Raw genomic sequence first — 24549 nt, 5'->3', positions numbered from 1 at the left:
CTGCAACAGCACCCTGTTGAAGAGACTAAAGCCCACCACCAGGTGTTTTCTAGCAAACCATCTTTATTGCTACAGTACACAGCAGATAAAAAAGTGCTTCAGCAGATCCACTCAGCAGCCCACGGCATACGCACTAGCTGGACTTGGGCTTCCCGGGAAGAAGCTGCCTCCCGTGAATAACTTAAAGCTACACTACCTAATGTCTAATAATTTACAAATGAGGACAAACATGGCGCCCAGCACAATCTAGCTGTGGCTCACTCCTGGCCTCTGACCAGCATCCCACACGTGTCCTGTCAGCCACCTCTCTTCCCCAGATGACCTCAGGATGAGTGGCAGGACTGACGATGTGCCCGTGGCCCTGCAAAGTGCTCTGAGGTCACAAGTGCCTCCTCCACCCGAAAGCCAGGTCTGCAGGGCCGCCTTTGCTGCCCCCTTGCGGGAGCCGTGGCATACAGGTCTCGAGTTCTCAGCATGCAGTTAGACCTCATCTCATAGCGACACTGAGGCCCATTTGGAATGTCTGCCACCGAACCCCAGCAGAGGAAACACGTCCTTGGCCTTACCCCACTGACCCTGGATAGGGCTGGTTCCAAATCTTAGATGAGAGTTTGCGTTTGGTATTTTTTATTATTACAAACTTAGCTAACACATAGGTACCACTGTGCCATCCAGACTCCTCCTCCCTGATTGTTGATGAGACTGGTCTGGGAAGGGAGGAAGAGGCCCAGTGTGCCCTCTGCTTTACAAGGTTACTGGAGACGGGCACACACACTGAGAATACATGGTCCTGAAGCCAACCCACAGGATGTATCAACTACAGTTCTGCTGTGGCATCACGCTGCTTTCCCCGTCACTGTGGCTCTGACTGAAAAGCAAGGTCTGGAGTCTGCAGCCCTGGGCCGGTGCCTCTCTTCCTAGCCCAGCTCTCAGGTACCTGGCCCAGGTCTTGCCTATAAACTCTGTCGTGGGCAACCAGTAACACGGAGCCCCATCTTAGGGCAGATGAGCAGGCAGCGCGGGTGCCACAGCGTTAGAAGAGTTAACTGCCTCTTTTCTAGGGTGGGCTTGACCATACAGAGAACTGAAGATTACAAAAGGCATACTTAAAGGTGGGGAGGTGTTCTTGAGGCTTTTAGGAGGACACAAGGTATTATTACGTAGCACAGGCTGGCCTGGAATTTGCAGTGATCCTCCTGCCTCTGTGTCTAAGAGCTGGGATTCCAGGCATGAGCCACCATGCTGTTTCAGACATCCTTGAATTGGTCTTCTCAACTCTGAGGAGCTTGGAAGGACCAGGCTTTCCCAACACCGTGCCGCCTGTGGTCCTAGGCCATGCCTGTTCTCACAACCGGAAGTGAAAGGCACTTTTTCTTCTGAATTGTTGCCTTTAGTAAGTTCGCTAATTCTTGTCAATGCTATTCTATGCTGAACTGTCAGGGGATTGGACACAGGCGACCACTCTCAGAACACCTGGCCTATTACAGTATAGAGAAGGTGGATTGGTCACCCGTGTCAAATAGGATGCTGCAGACACAGCGAATGCCCCTCCGGCGAGGACACCATCTGTACGCCCTGGCAGTGCTGCATGGACTGGCTCCCGTGCGGAGCCTGCTCTCAGAGCACACAGACGGCCGAGGGGCTCAAGAGGGGCTGGCTTGCGCGTGCACTCACGGCATGCCTCTGCTTTACGCTGGCTGTGCGGACCTCACCTTGGGCCCTGGCCTGGGCTGGCCATCACTCCTCTGACCTGCACCCCCGCCCCTGCTGCTGCACCCTGGTCAGAACTCGCTCATAGAACAGCAGGTAGGCTCTAGAGGACAGCACCTCCTGCAGGCTGGCCTTGCGGACGGTGTCGTCAGAAATCCACAGCCACTGGTTGCTGGTTGAGAGAGGGTTCTTGGCTGAAGGTGGTGACCGTCTGTAAGTGACAAAGTGTCCAGAGTGCATGTCTCCATGGTGGACGACGACTGCCATCAAGCGGAAGAGGTATGTGGAGGAGCTGATGGGTGGAAAAGTACCAGTTAGTTATGACAGAACCAGCCCTTGTAGGCTAAGGCAAAGCTAAACACCTTGTGCGTTACATACACTACAGGAGGTGAGTGTGACAGTGCACATAACAAGTAGCTGTTAAATACAACTACATACAGCAGGGTGTGGTGACGCACACCTTTAATCCCAGCACTTGGGAGGCAGAGGCAGGCGAATCTCTAAATTCAAGCCTAGCCTGGTCTACAAAGTGAGTCCAGGACAGCCAGGACTACAAGAGAAACTCTGTCTCGAAAAACCAAAACAAACCAACCAACCAACCAATAACCATAACAGCTCCACACTTGAAGCACAAGAGGACATGCACTGAGGGTGACACATGTTCTAACAGGGATAGCTACGCCTGCAGTAGTTGTGTCGCTGGAATTCCAGCAAACAGTTCTCCTCGAACTTTACACACGTGCACACACACATTCACACGTGAATTTCATACACTTCCATAAGTTTTACTTTAAAATTATTTCCATGTGGAAAACAGAGTGACCACCCATGTCACAAAGAAAGAGGGAATGACACCACGTTTCCAAGTGGAGAACAGAGTGACCACCCATGTCACAAAGAAAGAGGGAATGACGCCACGCTTCCATGTGGTTAGGTAGGCAGCCTTTTTTGGGCCCTGGGCACAGCTGGGCTACAGCAAATGGACAGTGGGCTCTTCAGCAGCCGTCTCCTCACCTGTAGTCAGGAACCACTGGCAGTGGGAAGGCCACAGGCGAAGGCAGGGCTGGCAACAAAGATGGGGAGCAGGCGCCATTCATAAAAATCTGTGTCTTGGGGGGCCCTGGCTGACTCAGACCTGTAAGAGAAAAGGACCTGAGTTCCGTAGAGATGGGCAGCTGACCTGTGCAAACAATTGGGTTTGGCTTTTGTTTAGTTGCAGACAAGATTATGCAATGCAGCCCAAGCTGGTTCTGAAATGCTGATAAAGGTCAAAAGTCAAAAGGTCAAAGCAAGATGGCCCACACTGTCTCCCTGTGCCTTTCCATCTGTTTTAATTTTATTTATGCCTCACGGTTTTGAAATGCACTACTATTACTGCATGTATGCACACTCCCAGCAAATGTGGGGCGGTGAGGGAGCACCCTGTGCAGTCTGTCTTCCCTTCTATCTTCGCGTGAGAGTGCTTTTCCCTACAAGGCACTATGGCCCTGCAGTACTTTAAAGGCTACAAGGCTCATTACTATGCAAGCTTAGCTCTTTGGCCGGGCCACAGCTCAGGGGGAGCACTTGCCTACAAGTGAGGTCTTCGCCCCAACCCCAGTGCACACAGGAGCCCCAGGCCCGTCCCCTCCACCCCAATCCTGCTGCTTTGAAGTTAACCAACCACGGCACTGGCAGCGTGCCTGTCACAAGAGCTGCAGTGGGGATGGCAAATCCTCTGTGCGGAGTCCCACAGCACACACCTGGCTTTGGGGCTGTGTGTGCGCCCTGCAGGTCCAGGGCGGGCCCTAGGCTCTCGGGGGCCTTGGGGCCATGCTGAGTGGGTTTGTGGCCCAGGAGGCGGTACTTATACACGTCCATCATCAGGAACTCGTTAAACTGCACGTGCTCATGCCGCTTCAAGGGTGTGCCGTGGCTGGACCAGCTGAGGCGCTGCAGGTGGATGCAGAGGCACTGGGGCAGCTGTGGGCAGAGGGAAGGAAAGAGCTACGGCGTTTCAGAAGCTGACAGAATCCCTCTTCTCCCCGCAAGCAGAGCGGGCCGCATGCACAGGTGGACTCACCTTCCCTAGTTTCAACTGCTTAACGAAAGTGGTCCTTTGGTGTTCCACCTTCTCCCCGTTCACGGTTGCTTTTGCCTCAATCTGCAATAAAGCAAGAGCGTATGTCTTTGGGATCGCAGAGCAGACACCTCCCGAGCCTGCAGCTCCTGCTGACATGAGCTCCGTCCTCACAGACTCCTCTCAGTCAGTAAATGACAGGAACCATGGAGGGAAGACAGTGAAAAACCAATACTGACATGCCAGATTGTAAAGGCTTCAAGGCTTCTGTGGAGAGACGGACAGAGCGCTCGCCTCAGCACTTCAGAGAGCTCGTGGCTCTCCCGGAGGAGCCAGGTTTGGTTCTGAGCACCTACATGGATTCCTCACAACCCTCTATAACTTCAGTTCCAGGGGGTTCAATTCTCTCTTCTGAGTTCTATAGACACCAGGCACTCACATGGATGCATGCGTGCGCGCGCAGACACACACATGCACACACACACACACACACACACGCACGCACGCACGCACGCACGCACGCATGCACGCACGCACGCGCACACACACACACACGCACGCACACGCATACACGTGCACACACGAAGGCAGAAATACGTAAATAAATCAAAACACCAATTCTACGTGGAGTCCCCAGGCCCTCCGCTTCCTCTCAAGCCTGTATGCTTCACTCAGGAGCCACTTGAGGAGCCTCTGGGGACAATTATGGACGTCTTGGACCTCGCTGCTTGAGAGAGCCTCAGTAGCTAGGGTCCTTGGAACTGACTGGGGCAGGAGGTGGAGCAGCAGTCAGATCTGTACACGGACACCAGAGGCGCCGTGAGCAGCATCTTTCCCGCCCTGTGCTGCTCAGCAACCACCAAGGTTCCACTTCCCGCAGGGCAAAGCTTCCTTCAGGAGTGTGCAGGAAGTGTGCAGGAAGCTGCTGGGGCCCCGGAAACTCACAAGTGTGTGCCAAGCCCAGGAAGGTCACCAGAACTCAGGAGGCCCACCCCCAGCCCAAGAGATGATGTAAACAGAGTAATCGCTGGGAAAGAGGATGCTCTGCAGTAGGGCTGCCTGCAGCCTGGGCAGGACGCTCGGAGGAAGCCGGCTCTGTTGCCTGGATGCTGGGTGGAGTCACCCCCAGAAGTCCATACAGCTTTTCCTCTGGATTCAGAAGGAAGTTTGGCACAGTGAAAAGGTGGACAGACGGGAAGGAAGGCAGCACACACTGGAGTGGGCATGCCTCAGCTCTATGCACAAAGCTTTGGGTTTTCCCTGTAAATACTGTGGACAAAACAAAACTTATCTGGGAGACAAAGTCATAGGCAGCCACTCTGCAAGCCATGGCCGGGATGGCAGTGGCTGCTGCCAGGTGGAAGGAGCCCCTGTGTGATGCGCACCTTTGTACAGTTGTCACACACAACGTCTCGCACCGACTCAGATGAGATGAAGTGATGAAGGCAGTGGTCCAGGGTCAGTGGGTGCCCCTAGAGCAGGAGTAGGCATTTAGAGCAGTTCATAGGAGAGCTGTGCTGAAATCATTAGCAGGCAGGCACCTCCCACGGTGCTGTTTGGAGTATGCAGGTATCAGGCTCCACCCACCACTCTGCTGCTGCTACAGGCTCAGGCGGGAACTGTGCACAGGTGGGGGGAGGCATGCACAGTCTGGGAGGGGGACAGTGCACAGGTGGGGGGATGACTGTGTACAGGCTGGGTGGGGAAAACTGTGCACAGGTCAGGGGGGACTGTGCACAGGTGGGGGGGCACTGCACAGGCTCAGGGAGGGGTGGAGGGCATGTGCAACTGTGCACAGAGCTGTAACCTGAGAGTTTGAAATGTGTGCACAATGCACTAGTATCCAAAATACCAATGTGTTTTCAATGAGACCAAGTGTCACTTTCTGTCTCCCACAACCAGGCCCTTAAATTAGAGCTAAAACGGCCTAGCCTGCCACATGTCTGAATGGTACTTAGTACCTGGGCCACATGGAGTGCCTCAAAGCTGTCGGAATAGACCCAAATGAGGCGCAGGTCAGTACATACCCAAGTGGCAGCTGGGATGCTGAGGGAGAGGCTGTCAAAGGTGTCAAATCGAACAGGACTCTGAAACAAATATTGCAGAAAATCCACAGAGAGCTTAGTTAGACTCAAAGGTGAAGTGCCTTAGTGTTCACAGCCAGATGTTAGCACAGGAGAGCAAAGTGCACGACAACAGTAAACAGTGGCATGGAAACAGTCCGGCCCAGAAACTTGGCTTTTTAATATCCTGAGCAACTGGCACCAACTGCCAGGATTTCCATCAGTGCCACTGAAAGCACCAAATCCAGGAGTCACTGAGGCCTCAGGAGCCATTGGACAGTTATGGTGTTGGTGGTGTGACGCAGAGGAACACGTAAGCTTCTGCACAGATGTCCACGCTGTGTTAGGAAGCATCACTGTGTGAGGTGATGTGGTAGCTCAGACCTGTCACCCCTGGAAAAGCCCTAAAAGCAGGAATATTTGGATGGCTAGAGATGGCTTCTGGTGAGGTCTGCACCTACTGTGCACAGCTCAGGACGGAGACGTCAGAAGACAGCAGACAGGGCTGGCAGACAGACAGACAAGGCTATTACAGAGAGGATGAGGCCTAGACTCTGTGGACACCCGCCTATCCCACAGCTGCCCACTGATCCACACAGCTACAGGGGACCTCGAGGGTCCTGGCAGACGTGTGGCTGGAAGTAAAGCAGAGCAGGGCTTTTGCTGTCTGAGGAAAAGGGAGAGCTCGGGATCTGAGCCAAATTAACACCTGTCAGAGCAAAACCATTTTCTTTTCTGTGTGTGTGCGTGTGTGTGTGCGTGCGTGCGCGCGCGTGCATTTATGCATGTGTACACACGTGCGTGGTCTTTGTGGGTCTCATATAGTGCCCAGTTGGCCTTGAACTCACTATGTATCTGAAACTGGCCTTGACTTCTGATCCCAAGGCCCATCTCCATACAGTTATGATAGTGTGTGCACTCTACCTGCAAAATTTATTTCCTTAGCACCTAGTGACACAGGGGAAAAGAAACCAGAAACCAGTGAGAAGTCAGACTCAGTGTGAAGCTGGCACAGAAGTGCTGCACAGATTTGCTCTAAGCATTCTCAGGGCACAGAGAAGCTCCACAAGGCAACAGACAGAGAATCTTAGTAGAAAAGTTTCTGGAAAGGAAGGAGAGGAAAACTTTACACTGTGTGTGTGTGCCCATGTGTTTGTGAGTGTGTGCAAGGTTTGCATGCACTGGTCAGAGTGCCTGTGGGAGTCAAATTTTCGCCCTCCACCGTGTAGGTTCCAGGGATCAAGCTTAGGTTGTCAGGATTGGTGACCAGTGCTTTCCCCACTGGGTGTGGCAGGAGAGACACCTGTGGTCCCAGCTGAGAGCAGGAAAGACACCTGTTGTCCAAGCTGGGGAGCAGGACAGACACCTGTGGTCCCAGCTGGGCGCAGGAGAGACTGTCCCTGTGGTCTGGCGATGGCCAAGTCGAGCCAAAGCACAGTGTCAGGACAACTGAAGAGGCTAGCCAGCTGGCCTGCCCTCTGGCATCCACATGCATATACCCATGTGCACACACTCCCTCAACAGGGACTGGAAAGGAGCACTCCACGTAACAACACAGGGTAACAACACTGAGATGGTTTCATCCTTAGGAACAGCAGTCACTTGTTTCCTAGATTTGAAATGGAAAGAAGACACAGTGGCCTTCCCCACCTTCCTCAGCTCTGGAGGCCGCGCCAGACACGAGGTGAAGAGAACACACAAGCTGCAACGAGCTGCAGCTGAGGCCAAGAGAACCACCACCCCAGACACGGTCAGCCACTGTGAAGCGTCCACAACCAGACTCCAGAGCTGAGGGTGTGCACAGGGGCAGAGCTTGCCTTGCAACCACAAGGGCTCACCCTGGGCTCAGTCCCCAGCACTATGAAATAAAATAATAAAATAAACATATTTTAAGCCGGGCATGGTGGTGCACACCTTTAACCCCAGCACTCAGGAGGCAGAGGCAGGTGAATCTCTGTGAGTTCGAGGCCAGCCTGGTCTACAAAGTGAGTCCAGGACAGCCAGGGCTACACAGAGAAACCATATCTTTAAAAAAAACTTTTAAAAATAAGATCTCAAGATATAATAAAATGGATAAACAAACAACTACAATTCTACGTACTGGTGACAATCAGAAAATACAACATTCCTAATTCCACTTGCAACAGCTTCAAACTATAAATAAATGCAAGGACAAGTCGAAGATGAGTAGGCAAGACGCATCAAGGAGCTACATGAACCTGACTTTTCAGAAGAATTAACATGTTAGTCACGGGTGATGCCAATCAAAACAAGACAGCAAAGAAAGTAAGAGTCAAATTTGCAAACCAGACACCTGATGAGGCTCAGATCCAAAATATACAAGGAGCCCACATATCAGCAATACCCCCCCCCCAACTAAAACAAGTAACATTAAAAGCCAAGCAGCTGGCCAGGCGGTGGTGGTGCACACCTTTAATCTCAGCACTCAGGAGGCAGAGGCAGGCGGATCGCTGTGAGTTCGAGGCCAGCCTGGTCTACAAAGTGAGTCCAGGACAGCCAAGGCTACACAGAGAAACCCTGCCTCAAAAACAAACAAACAAAAACCAAGCAGCCAGCTGGGTAGTGGTGGCGCACACCTTTAATCACAGCACTCGGGAGGTGGAGGCAGGCCGATCTCTGAGTTCGAGGCCAGCCTGGTCTACAGAGTGAGTCCAGAACAGTCAAGGCTACACAGAGAAACTCTGTCTTAAAAAATCAAAACCAAAAAACCAAGCAGCCAGGTGTGGTGGGCGTGCCCACATGGGGAGGCCTCCTCTAGAGGCGGGAGGAGCACTTCAGAGGTCAGACCCTGCTCCAAAAACAACAAAAAGGGGAAAGAAAGGAGGGAGGGAGAGAAGGAGGGAAGAAAAGAGAAGGAAAGACAAGAAAGGGGGTGGAGGATGGCTCAGTGGTTAAGAGCACTAGTTGTTCTTGAACAGGAGCCAAGTTTAGCTCCCGGCACCCACACGGTGACTCACAAGTGTCCAAAACTCCTGCTCCAGGGCAAGCCGGGTTCTGCAGGCCCCTGCCACACATTTGTACATGACTCGTCAAACACTCAAGCACATAAAAGGGACAAAAAAAGGAGGTGGGAGGTAGGGGGAAGACAAAAAAAAAAGGCAGGCAAGTGAGCAGGATGGAGGGAGGGAGAGAGTGGGGGAGGGAGGGAAGGAGATAGAGGAAGGGAGGGAAGGAGGACAGAAGGGAGGGAGGGAGGGAGAGAGAGAGGACAGAAGGGAGGAAAGCAGGTGGTCAAAGAAACCATTTCCAGTAAGACTCTGACGCTGCCAAGCAGCCGTCAGGGAGACGCTACTGAATCACAGAGGAGAAGCAGGTGCCCGCACACGGCTCAGGGCTCCAGTGCTCACCTTGCGAGCAGGAGGGGCCTGAGGCTACTCCCCAGGCACGGTGGCACACACTTGTGATGCCAACACTGGGAAGGTGGAGCCAGGCAGAGTCTCAGGGCTCACTGGTCAGCCAGCCCGAGCCTACTTGGTAAATTCTAGACAGAGGGAGACCATGTCTCCAGAAGCAATGGAGACGGCTCCTGACAAATGGCCCTCGAGGCTCATACTTGGCCTCCACACACGACAGAATATGTCAGCAAAAAGATGGAAAAAAGGACCCTTGCTACGTTGTGGTAAGAACCCAAACTGGGGCAGTCACCGTGGAAAACAAAATGGAGAGGCTTCAAAATGGCACCTGTGATTCCAGTCCTTGGGATGCTAAAGGCAGAAAGAGTAAGAGCTTCTGGCCAACCTGGGCTACAATTGTAGGGCAGCTTGGGCTACAGCTGTGACAGCCTGTCTCAAATCAACCAGCCAACCAGATGGCCACCAGAATTATGGTATGACTCATTCCATCTCTTTTGGGGTGTGGCCTGGGAGGGGATGAGCTCAGGACATCAGAGACACCTGCGGCTCCACGCTCACAGCAGCCCGCACAACACCAAGACACAGAAGCAAGCTCAATGTCCACTTGAGGACAGGGTAAAAGAAACATGCAGACACGTGCGTGGACACACGCACATCTTGAGAGGCCTAAAAGACTTTTTAAAATGGCTAAGCCCTCAGAGTAAGAGGCAGTTAGGCAGACCCAGGGAGTAGCCAGGGCTGCACTCCCTCCTGAGCTAACATGATGCCGTTCCCGAGCAACCCTCTCGGATGGTCACAGGAACTACAGCCAAAGGCCACATAGCTGGGGCCGGAACCATGACAGGCCTCAGTGTCCATCTCTTTCTCCTTGAAGAGACAGACTTAAAAGGTAAGAACACAGGTAAAAAAGGTTAGGAGATTTGGGCTCACAGCTGCAAAGAAGAGCCCCACAGAGAGAGCGTTGCCTAGTGACTGACCGGAAGATAAGAGTTGCTAAGGGACCCAGTTTTATGGCCATGTTCCTTCCTGCCCACCAGAGATAGGGTTACTTAGAAACTAGACACTTCCCTGGACAAGGCAATGAACAAAGAGAACAAGAGAGCGAAGCCATGGTGGCCTTGGCGCCTGTTTCTGCAGCCTTTAGACATTAGGCCTCCTTATGTTGCTCAACCAATAGTGACTGCCAGGCTGGAGCTCCCCTGCTCTAGGGGCGTTGGGAGGAAAGGACTTAGACTAGGTGAGAGTGGTGGCGCACGCCTTTAATCCCAGCACTCGGGAGGCAGAGGCAGGCGGATCGCTGTGAGTTCAAGGCCAGCCTGGTCTACAAAAGCAAGTCCAGGACAGCCAGGGCTACACAGAGAAACCCTATTTTGAAGCAAACAAGCAAACAAACAAACAAAAAACCCCCAAACCAACATCCCAGGATTCGCTTCTCAATACTATTGAATTGGTGTTGGTCACGGCCCAGCTCAAGCTGAAATTAAAGATTCCTCTTGCAATTACAGCGGTTTCAACTCTTGGTGGACTTTTAGGGGTCTCGAGATCTGGGCATCACAACCTGTACTCGATGGGCACTTACTCTCCCAGCAAAAAGAAGGCAGTGCTATCCATTCTCACCACTCGGGTGAGCGGGGAGGCGTCCTCCAAACAGTAACTCCCATATGACCTCTCTAATGACAGAGTTACAGAGACTAGACGGTGACTGTCCAGGTGGACGGCAGGACGGGGAGACACTGGCCCAGACCTCCAGGGGTCTGGCAGACAGCATGGTGATTGTAGTTAACAGAGCACACTTGACACTTGCTGAGGGGACCTGAGGGAGTTGTCATCGTTCACACTGAGGTGTTACTCAGGAGATGGCTGCTTGACTGTAGGAGTCAGATTCTCCACAGCCATCGCCCAGCATCCTGCAAAGCTGTGTGAATTCTGCATGTTACGTATACCCAGGCTGGCGGAATTCCACAGCGAGGGATTCTCTATGGCTGCAAGGGAGGCTGTCGTCAAGGGGTCAGACAGAGAGTGCTGGCGAGGCCTTGGGCGCCCACACAGACAGTGCTGGCGAGGCCTTGGGCGCCCACACGGACAGTGCTGGCGAGGCCTTGGGCGCCCACATGGACAGTGCTTGGGAGGCCTTGGGCGCCCACATGGACAGTGCTGGTAAGGCCTTGGGCGCCCACATGGACAGTGCTTGGGAGGCCTTGGGCGCCCACATGGACAATGCTGGTAAGGCCTTGGGCACCCACTGGGATGGTGCAGCTGCTCTGGAGAGCCATCTGGAAGCTCCTCAAAAGGGTGAATCCGGGTCTGCACACATGGCAGCTGCCAGCTCTGAGGCACACTCACTCACTTAAGAACACCACCACACAAAACTCCCAAAGTGTAGGCAAGGTAAACACCCCTCAACAGACAGTGGACAAGAACACTTGCAGGGCACATGACACAGCAGACTGGGTTTTAAACAGCAGGAGGTGTTCTCTCAGGCACCACAAAAGAGTAGGCCCAAAGTCCAGCCCATGTAACCCAGGAGGACCAGCACTAGATGAATGGCTGTGTGGTGTTCAGGAGAGGATGCTTATGTGTCAGGCTTTTGGGGTATCCTTTTTTGGGGGGGTGGAGGCACAGCAGTGTGTCAAATGCCCTAAAACTGCTGTAACAGTTGTAAAATTGTCTCTTTGCACTGTATTGAAATTTTCCCATAGAAAAGGTTGAACCCTCAGATGCAAAGCAAAAGCCCCTCCCCCTCCTGAGATCCGCTGTGCCCATCGTGGGCAGACAGGTCTCAAACTCAGGACCTGAAAGCCTCCTCTGACGGCAGGTCTGCTGTTCTGGGGCAGATGCTGTTTGAGGGTCAAAGGACACTGACGTGCTGTCGATCCTGCAGCCAGCCCACCTCTGGGCCCTCCCCCGCACCCTGACGTGAGTGGTCTCCCTGAATGCTGGGGCGTGCAGCCACTTACCTGGTGCTCACAGTGCTTGCACACCATGTTACTGGTAAGTCTTCCATGGAAAGGGTGTTGGGACTTCCAGTGACTGGACGTGGGGTGAGGAGACCCTGGAAGGCAAAGCACTTTTTGACGTGTCGCATCACCTGAGACCCACCCTCCTCAGCACAGAGCAGGAACTCCTCCTTTAGGAAGATGTTCCTCACAGGGCGGTCCAGGCTCCATCCTCACGGAAGGGCCTCAAGGCCTCTGCCTGTGGCGGGTACCATGGCAGTAGACCATGGTGAAGTATGCTACGCAGGCTCTAAGATGCGCGTGCTGTGAGAGGGCAGGGGGAGGCACAGGCGTGCCGTAAAGCAAGGGTGGCTCCGGGAACAGCCTGAGGAGACAAGAACTTAACTCTCTTGGCTCAGCTGTTGTCTTGGAGGCTGTCTCTTCCTGCTAACCTAGGCCTAGTCCTGGAAGCTTCTAGCCTCCATACAATCTACCCTAGGCCTAGAATGTTCCAGCCTCTGCGACTCACTGCTGAATTACCTCACCCTTTGTTCTTTTTGATCTGAGGCCTGGCTGGTTCAAGCTGTTCTGGCTCAAACTCATCTCCCACCTGACTGATTCAATCTGGCTTCTCTCTTGGCCCCTGAATTGCTCCGCTTGGCCTCAAACTAACTCAGCAGTCTGCTCCAGCCTCCTGCTCCTTCTCACTGTCTGGCTCGGTCTGTCTTCACCTGAGTCTAGCTTGCTCTCACCGTAAAGCTCTGCTGGTAACCCTGCCCCTCTGTCCCTCATTCTTTGTGGTGCTCCCTTAAGTGGCTCCGCTTTTCCCTCTCTTCTCCTGAGAGCTGGGCGCGTCCTATTCTGTCAGATTTTCTCTGACTCGTCATCTTTTCTGCCACTCAATAGACATCACTTTCAAACATGAGTGCTTCCTTCTACAAACTAATTTTACCTTTGTTTAGGAGTAAAGGCCTGTACCACCACACTTGGACCTAAGCTTTTCTTTACCTGAAACTCATTCTATACCAGGCTGACCTTGAACTCAGTTCTGTTTGCCTGTGTCTTCTGGATTAAAGGCGTGTTTGTATTCCAGCTGGATCACACAGACCTAGAAGATCTTTGGATGTGATCTCTTGCCAGAGCAGCCATGTTCTAAATTAACATTCCTCTATACCCAACCTCTCTTTTTGAGAAACAGAAATATGGTCTTATGTCATAGTCCAGGCTGACCTGAAATTCACTATGTAGCTCTGGCTAGCCTTCAAGACAGAGTTAATCCTCCTGCCCAGCCTCTCAAGTGTGGGGTTACAGGTGTGAGCTCAGACTTGGCTTCTGTAAACTTTCATTGGTGGAAACAGGGTTAATTGTCCCCAGGACCCCATGAGAGGCTCAGGTGAGAAGCTGTGCTGCCTGGGACCACCAACCCAGAGGCTGTGCTGACTGCAGGTCTTAAGAAAACAAGAACTTCTCAAGAGAATACGATACTTGGACGTGAAAGCTGGCCAAAGTGTTGATGCTGCAGGAAGGGACAGATTCTGTTTACCTAAGACTGTGCCAGGGACTAAAATTCTAGGAGTGAGAGGAAGTGGTGGGAGGAGCCTGGGTTGGGCTGGGGTTGGAGTGCACAGAGCTGCTCATTCAAAGCTGTTTCTGGAGCACACCAGGCCCTCGGCAGGTGCATGGCAGTCCAGCACAGCCTGGCTGGACACAGCTAGCAGGAGACACGAGCAGTGTCATCCTATCTAAAAGGAATACATTTTGTTCTCATTCATTTCTTTAAAAATACACATTTTATTAATAAAAACCGACTACCTCGTGTGTGGCAGGTGACTTGTCTGGGAATCACTTCTGACTGCTGCTGTAGGGAAAAGAGAGAGATACTGAAAACCTGACTGCTGTCCTTTCAGCCGCCCTCCCCACAGAGAATCTTACAGTTCCCGGGCAGGCTGCACCATCAAAGCCAACCATCTCCACAGCCACCATTCTGAAGGTGGCGTGACCTACCTTCTGGTTGGTTCTACACAAGTTCCTTTATGGTGGCCACAGACCCCTGCTTCTCCTCTCTGGGGCATATGCCTCCTTTGCAGGTCAACTCTTACCAACCCCTAACATTACAGTGTCACAGGGAGGCGAGCAGTCACAGAGAATGCAGCGGTCCTTGCTCTCCTCTACTAACAGAGGAAAATAAACCATTCTCTCCTCAAACACAATCCAGGCTGCAGCAATGAATCCTCTTAAAGAGCCTGCCCCTGGGGCTGCAGAGATGGCTCAGAGCTTAAGAGCACACTGGCTGTTCTTCCAAAGGTCCGGAGCTCAATTCCTAGCAACCATTATGGCTCATAACCATTTATACATGAGATCTGGTGCCCTCTTCTGGCCTGCAGGTGGAATACTGTATAAATGATAAATAAATCCCATCCCCACCCCCCAGACAAGGTTTCTCTGTGTCACCCTGGCTATCCTGGACTCGTTTTGTAGACCAGGCTGGCCTCAAACTCACAGTGATCTGCCTGCCTCTGCCTCCTGAGTGATTTTTTTGTTTTTCCAGACAGGGTTTCTCTGTGTTGGCTATAGCTGTCCTGGACTCGCCTTGTAGACCAGGCTGGCCTCAAACTCATATTGATCTGCCTGCCTCTGCCTCCTGAGTGCTGGGGTTAAAGGTGCACACTCTGAGGTCTGGCAGCTTTGTAACCCCCTGGCCCCTGGGCATGGAGGGCTCATGTGCCCTATATTTACTGAACATGCAGACTGACACTGCCAACGTTACCTCCAGGGAATGCACGTCGAATAAATGTGTGACGCGAGGCTGGCGGTCCCGCTCGTCTTCCAGCGATGAGGTGATGACATGGAATAACTCGTGAGCATCCTACCAAAGGACAAAGCTTCCGGTGAGAGAGGCTGACGAGGCCAGGCCAGGGTAGGAGCCCAGACCATGTGCAGCAGACAGACCCAGCCCAATAAATGGAACAGACCTGTACCCAACTCTGGGGGGTGGGGTCACTTTAAAAAACCAGGCAAGATGCACACAGCACAGAATTAACCGCCTTGACCTTCCCAGGTGTACAGCAGCAGCCCTGAGCACATGCAGATGGCTGTGCAACCAGTGCCACGTCCATCCCCAACTGAGACTCCAGACCCAGTGGACACACCCCGCCCTGCTGCTGACACCCACCTAGTAATCTGACAGCTAGCTGAATGGAAGCAGACATTAGTGTCCTGCTTCTGAGGCACCGTGCATGGCAGAACAAGCACTTCACTGAGTACACTGTCCTCAGGGTTCATCCACAGTGCAGCATGTGGCAGAGTCTCTTCCCCTTGAGGCCTGACTGTATTGCACTGTAATTTTGTTTGGGGGCTGGCTCAGTGGTTAAAAGCACTGCTGTTCACCAGCACCAGGACCCAGCACCCCCACGGTGGCTCAAGACTGTCTGTAACCCCAGCTTCAGAGGATCTGAGGCCCTCTTCTGGTCCCCGTGGACACATGTGTTGCACATCAGGCTAAACACCAAACAAATAATAAAAATAAAACTTAAAAAAAAGTTTTGTTGTTGTTTTGGCTAAAGATGCAGCTTAACAGTTGGGCAGGCTTTCCCAGAGGCAGTGTGGAGCGTCGTTAGCCAACAGTACTGCTCAGCTCAGCTGTCAGGAAAGAGAAGCAGCTTTGAGCTGCACTTTCTGTAGGCGCAGGTGGCCTGTGTCAACCAGTCTTCAAGCTAACACAGAATACGTGGGGCAAAGGGCAACGCTGCAAAGAGGGTGGAGGCGGAGAGGCAAGGTCTCTGAGGTGGTGTCCCATCTGTCTCTGACTCCTTACAGGGCTGTCATGGGGGTGCAGTCAGGTAGCGCAATGAAGGGCTGAGCTCCTGGTTTAGACACAGCATGGCTCTGGACAACTACATGGTGAGATGATGCCGATGCGGGCAACACCAGCCGCAGACAGATGGGCAACCCGCCTCGAAGGGCAAGAGACTAAGACAGACAGGCTCCCTCCGCTTTGTAGCTGCCTCAGCCCATCAACTGCCGTGCACCAGCCAACAGGCAACAGTCCCAAAGGTGGCTGGGCTAAGTGGGTCCTTGATGGAAGGATGGGACTCAGAAAGGTTATAGTATCCTCGGGAAGTGACCTGAGGGTCTCAGCTGAGACACAGGGAGAGACAGCTTTCAGTGACATAGGGGAGGGTCGTTCAAAATGGAGACAGACACACATCCTAGCACACAAGTGCAACCAGCAAGGCAACTGGCAAAGACACACAGCACCCACTTAATGCTGGCACCATGGCACAGGGCTTCAGACTAGGGAAGAACAGGAAATAAGATCAAGGGGTGGGGCCTCACCCCTGCCCATAGCTTCGCTGTCCCTCTGCCCCCACCCAGCCTCAGTGAGGACGGGCCTCTGAAGAGCTGCCTCAGTGTGTGGATGGCGACGGCATGCACAGCCACAGCCGCCTAGAGATGCAGCTGTGGAAGGCATGCCTAGGTGCTAGGCATCCGGCCCTTCTGGCTCAGCCTCGGAGTGGCCCTGGCTAAGAGTGGTCAGGAGTGTGGACCACAGTGCAATTGCAAAAGGGAAGGAGAGTGTCAAGAACGAAGCCCTGTGACTGTGAGGGACACCTGCCCGAGGTCGGGGACAGTCAGCCACCCTGAAGATGGGTTTTTAAAGCAAGCATAAGAGCTGAAAGAGGGTCTCTCACGCCAATGCCAGCGTCTACCCTCTAAGTGACTTGGAATGGTGCGTCCTTTCTAATCAGGACAGCAGCAAGGTCCTGCACACACAACACCAAGGCTGCCTAAGATGTCACAAAAAAACAGGGGCTATAGCAAGGACAGTACCTGCCAGGCCCTGGGCTGGATGCCAGCAACGTGTCCATGTACTCAGGCATGCATGTGCACACATGTGCACCCACCCCTAGTCCCTAGGGAAAAGGACTCCCCAGGCTCGACCTGCTGTCTGGAGTGCTCACCTGCTCTTCAAAGGAGGAAATCTGCCATCTGTACATTCTCAAGACATCCAGCAGGCAGCTGGCATCTAAGACCTCATCCTCAGTGACTTCTTGGCAGGACAAAGCTGGGACAAGAAAGGACAACTGAGCCAGAGTGAAAGAACCAACTGGAAATGCTGTGTGCACTGCCAGGTGACACTGCAGCTCCCTGGTGCTTTGTGCAGCCTTACACACTGAGTCAGCAAGGACACACCCCACATTTGATGAATGAATCTAACCTTTCAGGAAGCTACAAATTACCATCGCTGGTAAAGAGTCATGTTGCCAGCTGAATGTGATCTGAATTCATAATTCCCAGGGGAGAAGGGCACTCACAACCAGGCCAACCCCACACCCAGTGTGGAATGCCTCTCCCCAGAGCTCAGCATGGCTTCTTAACCTTCGCTGACACCTACAGACTCCTGACCAGCAGGTGCTGAAGGGGCAGCTGGATGCTTTATGATCAAAGGTGCAGAAACAAAAGTTGGCCTGACATAGTGCTCAGGCTTTAGTCCTAGCTATGGAGGATGCTGAGGTGGAAAGATTTCTTGACTCCAGGAATTTGGGGCCAATCCTGGTTAACAGAATCAGATCCCGTCCCAAATAAGAATAACAATAAAGCCAGCCGTGGTAGTGCACACTCGGGAGGCAGAGGCAGGAGGATCTCTGTGAGTTCGAGGCCAGCCTGGTCTACAAAGTGAGGCCAGCCTGGTCTACAAAGTGAGTCAAGGTCAGTCAAGGCTACACAGAGAAACCCAGTCTTGGGAAGAAGAAGAAGAAGAGAAGAAGAGGAGGAGGAGGAGGAGGAGGAGGAGGAGGAGGAAAGAAAGATGGAGAAAGAAAAGAAAGAAAGAAGGAAAAGAAATAACAGTAAATAAAGTTGGGTCCTCCACTAAGGGTCCACGGCTCTATCTACACCAAGGTCAGCTCCTTTTCCTACAGGAGGTGTGCATGCTGACAAAATACTGTGCTCTGTGCATAAAGTGCAGATGCAGCCACAGGCAAACCCCACACACAGCCTGACTATCTAGAAAGCTTTGCTAGCAAAGCAGGCAGCCCTAGGGCTAGAGCGCCCACAGTGGTGAAAGGCACCTGTTGCTCTATCAGGAGGCCTGGGTTCAGAGCCAGAGCCACCTGTAACGCCAGCTGAGGGATCTGGCGCCCTCTTGTGGCCACCAAGGATACACATACAGATGCACACAAACACAAAAGCAATAAAATAAATCTAACCTGGGTGTGCTGGTGAGCAACGTTAATCGCAGCACTCAGGAGGCGGAGGCGCCAGCCTGGTCTACAGAGTAAACTCCAGGACAACACAGTGAGACCTTGTCTCAAAAAAAAGACAAAAACAACCAATATGGAGCCTAGACTGGCCCCAGGCCACAGATGCAGATGTCATTCTCACAGAGGCTTTTCCCCACAGTACAGTGCAGGAGGCCGGTGCTGCTCAGGTGGGAGACAAAGGAAGGGTCTGCTGTCTTGGGTTCAGGTTCCCTGATGCACAGATGACAGGGCAGACCCTTTATCCTCTTGGTTTGCAGTCAAGCATGTGAGAGCCCTCACACACTTTTGGCTCTGACTCCGGAGGGTGGGGACACTGCCTACCTCCTGCCCCACTGCAGCCCCACCTGAGCTGTCTGAAGTGGCCAGAACCTGAGGAGTTCTTAGTGCGTGACCCCTCCCCCCACAATGTCTTTTTCTACAAAGAGGCTACTAAGCCTTTCTTCTGTCACCTAGACACTGAAGATGCACGCCCCTCAAGTCCCCACTGTACCTTTCAGGAGGTTCAGCAGTGTCAGGGACAGGCACTGGTGTGTGTGTGGCCCCTGCTGGTCCCTGGGGTACTGAGTGGTAAACTCTTCCAGCCACTTGACGAAAGCGGGGCAGGCAGACAAGCCCTGTAGCAGCGAGTTCATGAAGCAGGTGTTCCCCAGGTTGACAAGGCCAGGCACAAGCCCTAGGGAGAGTGCAGGGAGGCAGAGGACAGTGGGTCACACAGGGAGGGCGACCTTCCTTCCTCTCCCTTGTGGGACCCGGAGTCTCCGCACGGGAGCCCTCAGTCGGGATTCCTCCTGAGCGAGCCTGGGGCTCTGGACGTGGCAATGCTGCAGACTGTGCCACAGATCAGGCCTCTGTCCTGAGTTCTCTCTGAAACCCTTCAGGTACCCGGCAGATATGAAATGGACGAGGGCAGTAACCACGCCTCCTTCCTGACCCCCACGCTCCCCTGGACGCTCTCCCCGTCAGTTACACCACAGTGCCTCACAACAGCTGGCAACTGCACTGCCGCCGGGACAATGCTTCTGTTCTGCCCACGGTGGCTGAGAACGACACTGGCTCTATTCAGTCTGTCTGCAGAGACAGCAGCACCGGCTCACGGGATGCCCTCTTTTCCTAAACTCGTGAGCTCAATACACAGAGCGCAGGCTGGCCTCAATCTCCGAGCCAGCCTCCTGCCTCAGTCTCCTGAGTGCTAACGTGAGTGTGTGCAACCAAGCCTTGTTTAGAAACTCTTTACTATGAAATCCGTAATGAACCTCTCTGGAACCGTCCCCTTGTTTAGCAAGGGTCAGTCGGATTTTGTCCTAGGCCTCCGCTCCCCTCTCCCACTTCCCTCCTTCCCTCCCTTCTCTCAGAGAAAGCCCTGCTGTGATGTCATCAGTCAGCTGCAGGACTGGAAATACAATTACACATTAATGAAACCATCGGACAACTGAGCCACTTGATCATAATTACAAAGCATGCCTTTTCCCTCCCCCTTGAGATGGGGTCGTGTCCACGTAACCCTGCCAGGCCTAGTGCTGGCTATACAGCACGGGCTGGATTCAAACTCGCGGCACCCTCTTGCTCCAGCATCAAGTCCAAAGACCGGGATGCAGAGGCGCATTCCTACCTTTTCTCCGTTTCTTCCTTTCTGTAATGGGACCCCAAATAACATATATTCCTGCTGCAAGGGCCGCAGCAAGCCCACCTATCACTCCCCAGTTCTTCATGACTTTATATCTGAAAAAGAAAAGAGGTGCACTGCCATTTGTCTTGTAGCAGCAGGTGGGTACAGACACTGGCAGGGAGAATGACATTTTATCCAAGAAGACACCAACCAGCAAGCTTAAAACCTAAAGTGATATACACCACTAAGAACGTGTCCTAGAGGGCTGGAGAGATGGCTCAGGGGTTAAGAGCACCGCCTGCTCTTCCAAAGGTCCTGAGTTCAGTTCCCAGCAACCACATGGTGGCTCACAACCATCTGTAATAAAATCTGGTGGCCTCTTCTGGCTTGCAGGTGTACATTCAGACAAAACATTGTATATATAATAAATAAATAAATCTTGAAAAGAAAGAAAGAAAGAAAAAAAAAGAACGTGTCCTGGAAATCAGGGTGCTTAAGCACTAAGACAAAAACTGGGGGTGAGGAAGCTCTTGCTGTCACTCTCCACCTTATTCGAGGCAGGGCCTCTCACTTACACCCAGAGCTCAGTGACACAGCTAATCAGACTCCCACGTTCTCCCTGCCCAGTGTAGGAAACACTCCAGGCCACCCGGTGCTTACACGGCTTCCGGTGTCTGCAACTCAGGTTCTCACACTTGCTGCTTGTGCAAGAGGCACCTGAACACCTGAACCATGCCCCCAGGCGCTCTTACTTTTTTACTTATTTCTTGAGGCGGAGGCTCCCTCAGTCATTTGGACTAGCCTTGAACTCACGCTGTAGCCCAGGCTGGCTCCGATCTCAAAAGTCCTCGTCCCTCAACTCTTGACAGAGCTGCCAGGGCTGGCTTTAGACATGGCTTTCTTGCCGGGCGGTGGTGGCTCACGCCTTTAATCCCAGCACTGTGAGGCAGAGGCAGGCGGATCGCTGTGAGTTTGAGGCCAGCCTGGTCTACAAAGTGAGTCCAGGACAGCCAAGGCTACACAGAGAAACCCTGTTGCGAAAAACCAAAAAAAAAAAAAAATGGCTTTCCTGTATATTCATAAAATGAAAGATTTCTTCATTGCACGCTTGACTCGAACACCAACACATTATCCTTTTACTACAAATAAGGAGCCTGCGGCAGTAAATCAAAACACAATCTCATTCAAAGTTTTTACATCTCCAGGTAAGGCAGACCACACACATGTGTAACATGTACCCACACAATATGCTGTATGTGGACACATGTGTGGTAATTCTTACCTAATGTTTGGGCTGTATAAAGTTATTTTCCCCCCACCCAGTACCAGAGACTGAACCTAGGGCCTTCTGCATGACAGACGAGTGCTCTACCACTGAGCTACATCCCTCACCCTGACAGCATGAGTATGGATCTCAGCTCAAGAAACACCCCCTGAAAAGGGTCACTAGTGACAACAGTAGTCGTCAGACAAGGACCAGCATTCTCCTATATCACAGCTAATCATGACTTGTGAGTCAGTTTTGTTCTTCCACAGTGAGTCCACAGAATGTGCACAGAACTTGGCTTAAAAAAAAAAAAAGCAGTCTGCTGGAGGAGCCGGCCAGTGACAGCACACCTGCCTGGCATACACTCAACGAGGGAAACTGAGGCACGCTGCTGACTGACTAGTTCCTCTGCAGAATGGTATCACGAGGGTATGAGAGCCTGGGAACGCGAACACTGAGCTGCCCAGCCCTGCCCTCAGGTCAGCCAGGTCAAGGCTTATTTCCCACCGGCAGAATGAGGGCACCAGATAGGACAGCCACTGGGGGTTGCCAAGTTGGATAAGACGTTGCCCCAGTATCCAAGGAAGCCAAGCCAAGCAACAGGTCCCAGCAGACAGGGTGAGCAATGGGGGTGTGGCCCCAGGCCTTGGGAAGATGGATGCTGACAGGCTGGGATGCAGGCAGGGGTCCTAGCAGCGACGAGGAGCCTGAAGTTGTCACAGGTTAGGCAGTTTAGCAGCTGAGAGGCTTCGACAGCTTAGGGACCCAAGCGGTTTGGGACGCAGGAGTGAGAATTCCCAGCAGGGCAGAGATGGGAGGCTGGCGAATGACAAACTGAGGGCGGCGTACAGGCCTGGGGAGACTGTGGGTCTGGGGCCCGGGTCTGGGGTCACCGCATAGGGCTGCGGGGCCTCGCAGGCCGCGGCCGCTGCAGGGACGAGAAGGCGGCGCTGGGCCGCGGCCTCTGCCTCGGCCGGGTCGGCGCAGGCCTGGAGGCCCCGCGCCCGCCGCCCTCCGCTCGCTCACCTGACGGCCGCCCCGGTGCGCAGGAAGCGCTGGAGGGCCTTGTCGGCCGCCGTCCTCGCCGCCTGCGCCCGGGAGCTCAGCATCGCGGCCGCCGCCGCCCCGCGCCCGCTGCCGCGGAATGAGGATCCTAGTGCGCGAGGTTTCTAAAGCGGCGGAACCCGCGGTCGCCACCCCGGCCCTGGCGGGGGAAAGGCAGGATGACGGGCCGGAAGTTTCCCCTACCGGACTGCAACACTAGACGGACGACCTCTCCCCGGTTCCTTCTCCCTTAGCAACCGCGGCCTGATTCGTTGCTAAGGGAGGCTTCCCGGGGCGGTGGAGCCCTTTGGAAAGCCTGAGAGCTCGCAATTGCTCAGGCTTCATTCACAAATGCGGGCGCTCCGCCCTCAGGACAGAGGTTGGGTCATGTTTTCTAGTGGAAAGGCTATTATTAAACTGGCAATTTAAAAAAGTAGATGGTCCCATCTTTAAATGAATGAATGAATAAATGAATGAATGAATGAATGAATAAATAAATAAATAAATAAATAGATAGATAAATGTGGGGCTGGCGAGATGGCTGTGCTTCTAGGACCATAAAGTAGAAGAAATCCAAAGTTGTCTTGACCCTTCCTAAGTGAGCTGTGGTGCGTGCACGAACACACACACACACACACACACACACACACACACACACGATTACACATACATGCTGGCATATGCATGCACACTACATACATACACACACATATATGCACACACATATACATATACACAAACATGGGAACACATACATACACTCATGCACACATCCACACGTGCACTGACACATGTACACAAATGCACAGACACATGCACGAAATGCACACAAACATGCAATAAATTCAATAAACTAAAATGCAATGTCTTAGAAATTTGTTTCTATTAGGTTCATACAAAGTCCTACACAGCCCCACACAAGTGTTTGGGGAATCACTTTCAAAACAGCAAAATGTGGAAACAAAGCAGATATTTATCAGTTGATGGGTCTCTCTGTCATACATAAAATAAAAGTGATAGACTTTTTGGATTTCTGTCTTGCGTGAGCAAGTTGCTGTGAGGCAGATCTTTATACCATTTCTCTCCTCAAAACTGTACTGTGTGTTAGCTGTCCCTTCTCCTCTTCCGTTCTATTTCTGATGCTGTGAGTTGGCTGTCTCCAGTACTCTCGTGAGAGGAGTCAGAGAGTTCTTAAGGATTTATTTATTGTAAATACATTGCTCTGCCTGCATGTACGCCTGCATGTACACCTGCAGGCCAGAAGAGGGCACCAGATCTCATTATAGATAGTTGTGAGCCACCATGTGGTTGCTGGGAATTGAACTCAGGACCTCTGGAAGAGCAGCCTTAACCGCTGAGCCATCTCTCCAGTCTGTATCAATTGAATTACATAAGAAGCACAAGGGTGGTGGTGGCCTACGCGTTTAATCCCGGGACTCAGGAGGCAGAGGCAGGCAGATCTCTGTGAGTTCGAGGCCAGCCTGGTCTACAGAGGGAGTCCCAGGACAACCAGGCCTACACAGAGAAACCCTGTCTAAAAAAAAAAAGAAGAAGAATAAAAATAAAGACACACAGGCAGCTAATGTAGACAGTTCCCACTGAGACGCTCTTCCCAGATGATTCTAGGTGGCTAATTACCACGGTCACACAGTAACTTGACAGTGTTTGACTCCATCTTTGCGAAGGCGCTACTGGCAAATGTTTGCATTGCATATCTGTTGGAGGTTGGTCTGATGTATTCTGATGCCAATTACTGGGGGAGTGAAGGATCTTGGGAAGGAGATGGTGCTGGAGAGAGAAGGGGAAGGAAGGCGGTTGCAGCCATGTGTGAGGCGGAGAAAGAAGCGCATGGCTGGCGTGGATGGAGGACTTGGCCCAGATGAAGAACATTAGCAAGTATTTGGGATTATGGATGGGAGGTAGCTCAATAGAAATTATTAGAAGCAGATGGCATGGGATGGGGGAGATATGGAAGATAGTTTAGGGGATTAATATCTGCCCTGCCCCAGCTGAAGCAAGGCAAATTTAAAATATAACAGGTATCTGTGTTTTTATTGATTGATAGTGGGTTGGAAAATACTGCCATAATAATTATAGGGCTAATAATAAACATTTATTAGACCCTACTTTTAAAGTAACAGCAACATGACATATATACATACATATACATGCATGCATGCATACATATGCACATGTATACATATACACACGTGCATACATATATACA

At 52.4% G+C, this 24549-nt stretch overlaps 1 protein-coding gene across 5 annotated transcripts; it reads right to left on the bottom strand.

Moving 5' to 3' along the window:
* Positions 1–45: 45 nt before the first annotated feature.
* USP30 (ubiquitin specific peptidase 30) lies at positions 46–22547 on the bottom strand. 5 transcript variants are annotated; one of them, XM_084761423.1, is made up of 14 exons: positions 22305–22544; positions 20764–20950; positions 20015–20124; positions 18896–19078; positions 17104–17207; positions 14910–15008; positions 13955–14000; positions 12164–12258; positions 5797–5856; positions 5155–5241; positions 3773–3853; positions 3453–3696; positions 2725–2845; positions 46–2002 (listed from the first exon to the last, which is right to left on the bottom strand). In XM_084761423.1, the coding sequence occupies exons 3-14, from the start codon at positions 20112–20114 to the stop codon at positions 1738–1740; spliced, it is 1485 nt and encodes a 494-aa protein (XP_084617549.1). In that variant the 5' UTR covers positions 20115–20124; positions 20764–20950; positions 22305–22544; the 3' UTR covers positions 46–1737. The 5 variants fall into 5 exon arrangements, with proteins under 5 accessions (XP_084617549.1, XP_084617546.1, XP_084617545.1 ...); XM_084761420.1 differs by lacking the exon at positions 20764–20950 and having other exon boundaries at positions 13955–13997; positions 22305–22547; XM_084761419.1 differs by lacking the exon at positions 20764–20950 and having other exon boundaries at positions 22305–22545.
* Positions 22548–24549: the final 2002 nt, after the last annotated feature.

Source organism: Acomys minous, assembly GCF_964271855.1.
Source record: "Acomys minous genome assembly, chromosome: 16".
Classification (NCBI taxonomy): Eukaryota; Metazoa; Chordata; class Mammalia; order Rodentia; family Muridae; genus Acomys; species Acomys minous.
The sequence above is the reverse complement of the archived record's forward strand: the minus strand, read 5'-3'. Positions and strand labels throughout refer to the sequence as shown.

Bases quoted from the DNA above. Each gene is read 5' to 3' on its own strand.
- USP30 (XM_084761419.1), bottom strand. From the start codon at position 22,387: ATGCTGAGCTCCCGGGCGCAGGCGGCGAGGACGGCGGCCGACAAGGCC. The intron at 17,208-18,895 runs GTACAGTGGGGA...TTCTTGTCCCAG, and splicing joins ACTGCTGAACCTCCTGAAAG to CTTTGTCCTGCCAAGAAGTC. The intron at 15,009-17,103 runs GTGAGCACTCCA...GTCCTTTGGTAG, and splicing joins TTTCCTCCTTTGAAGAGCAG to GATGCTCACGAGTTATTCCA.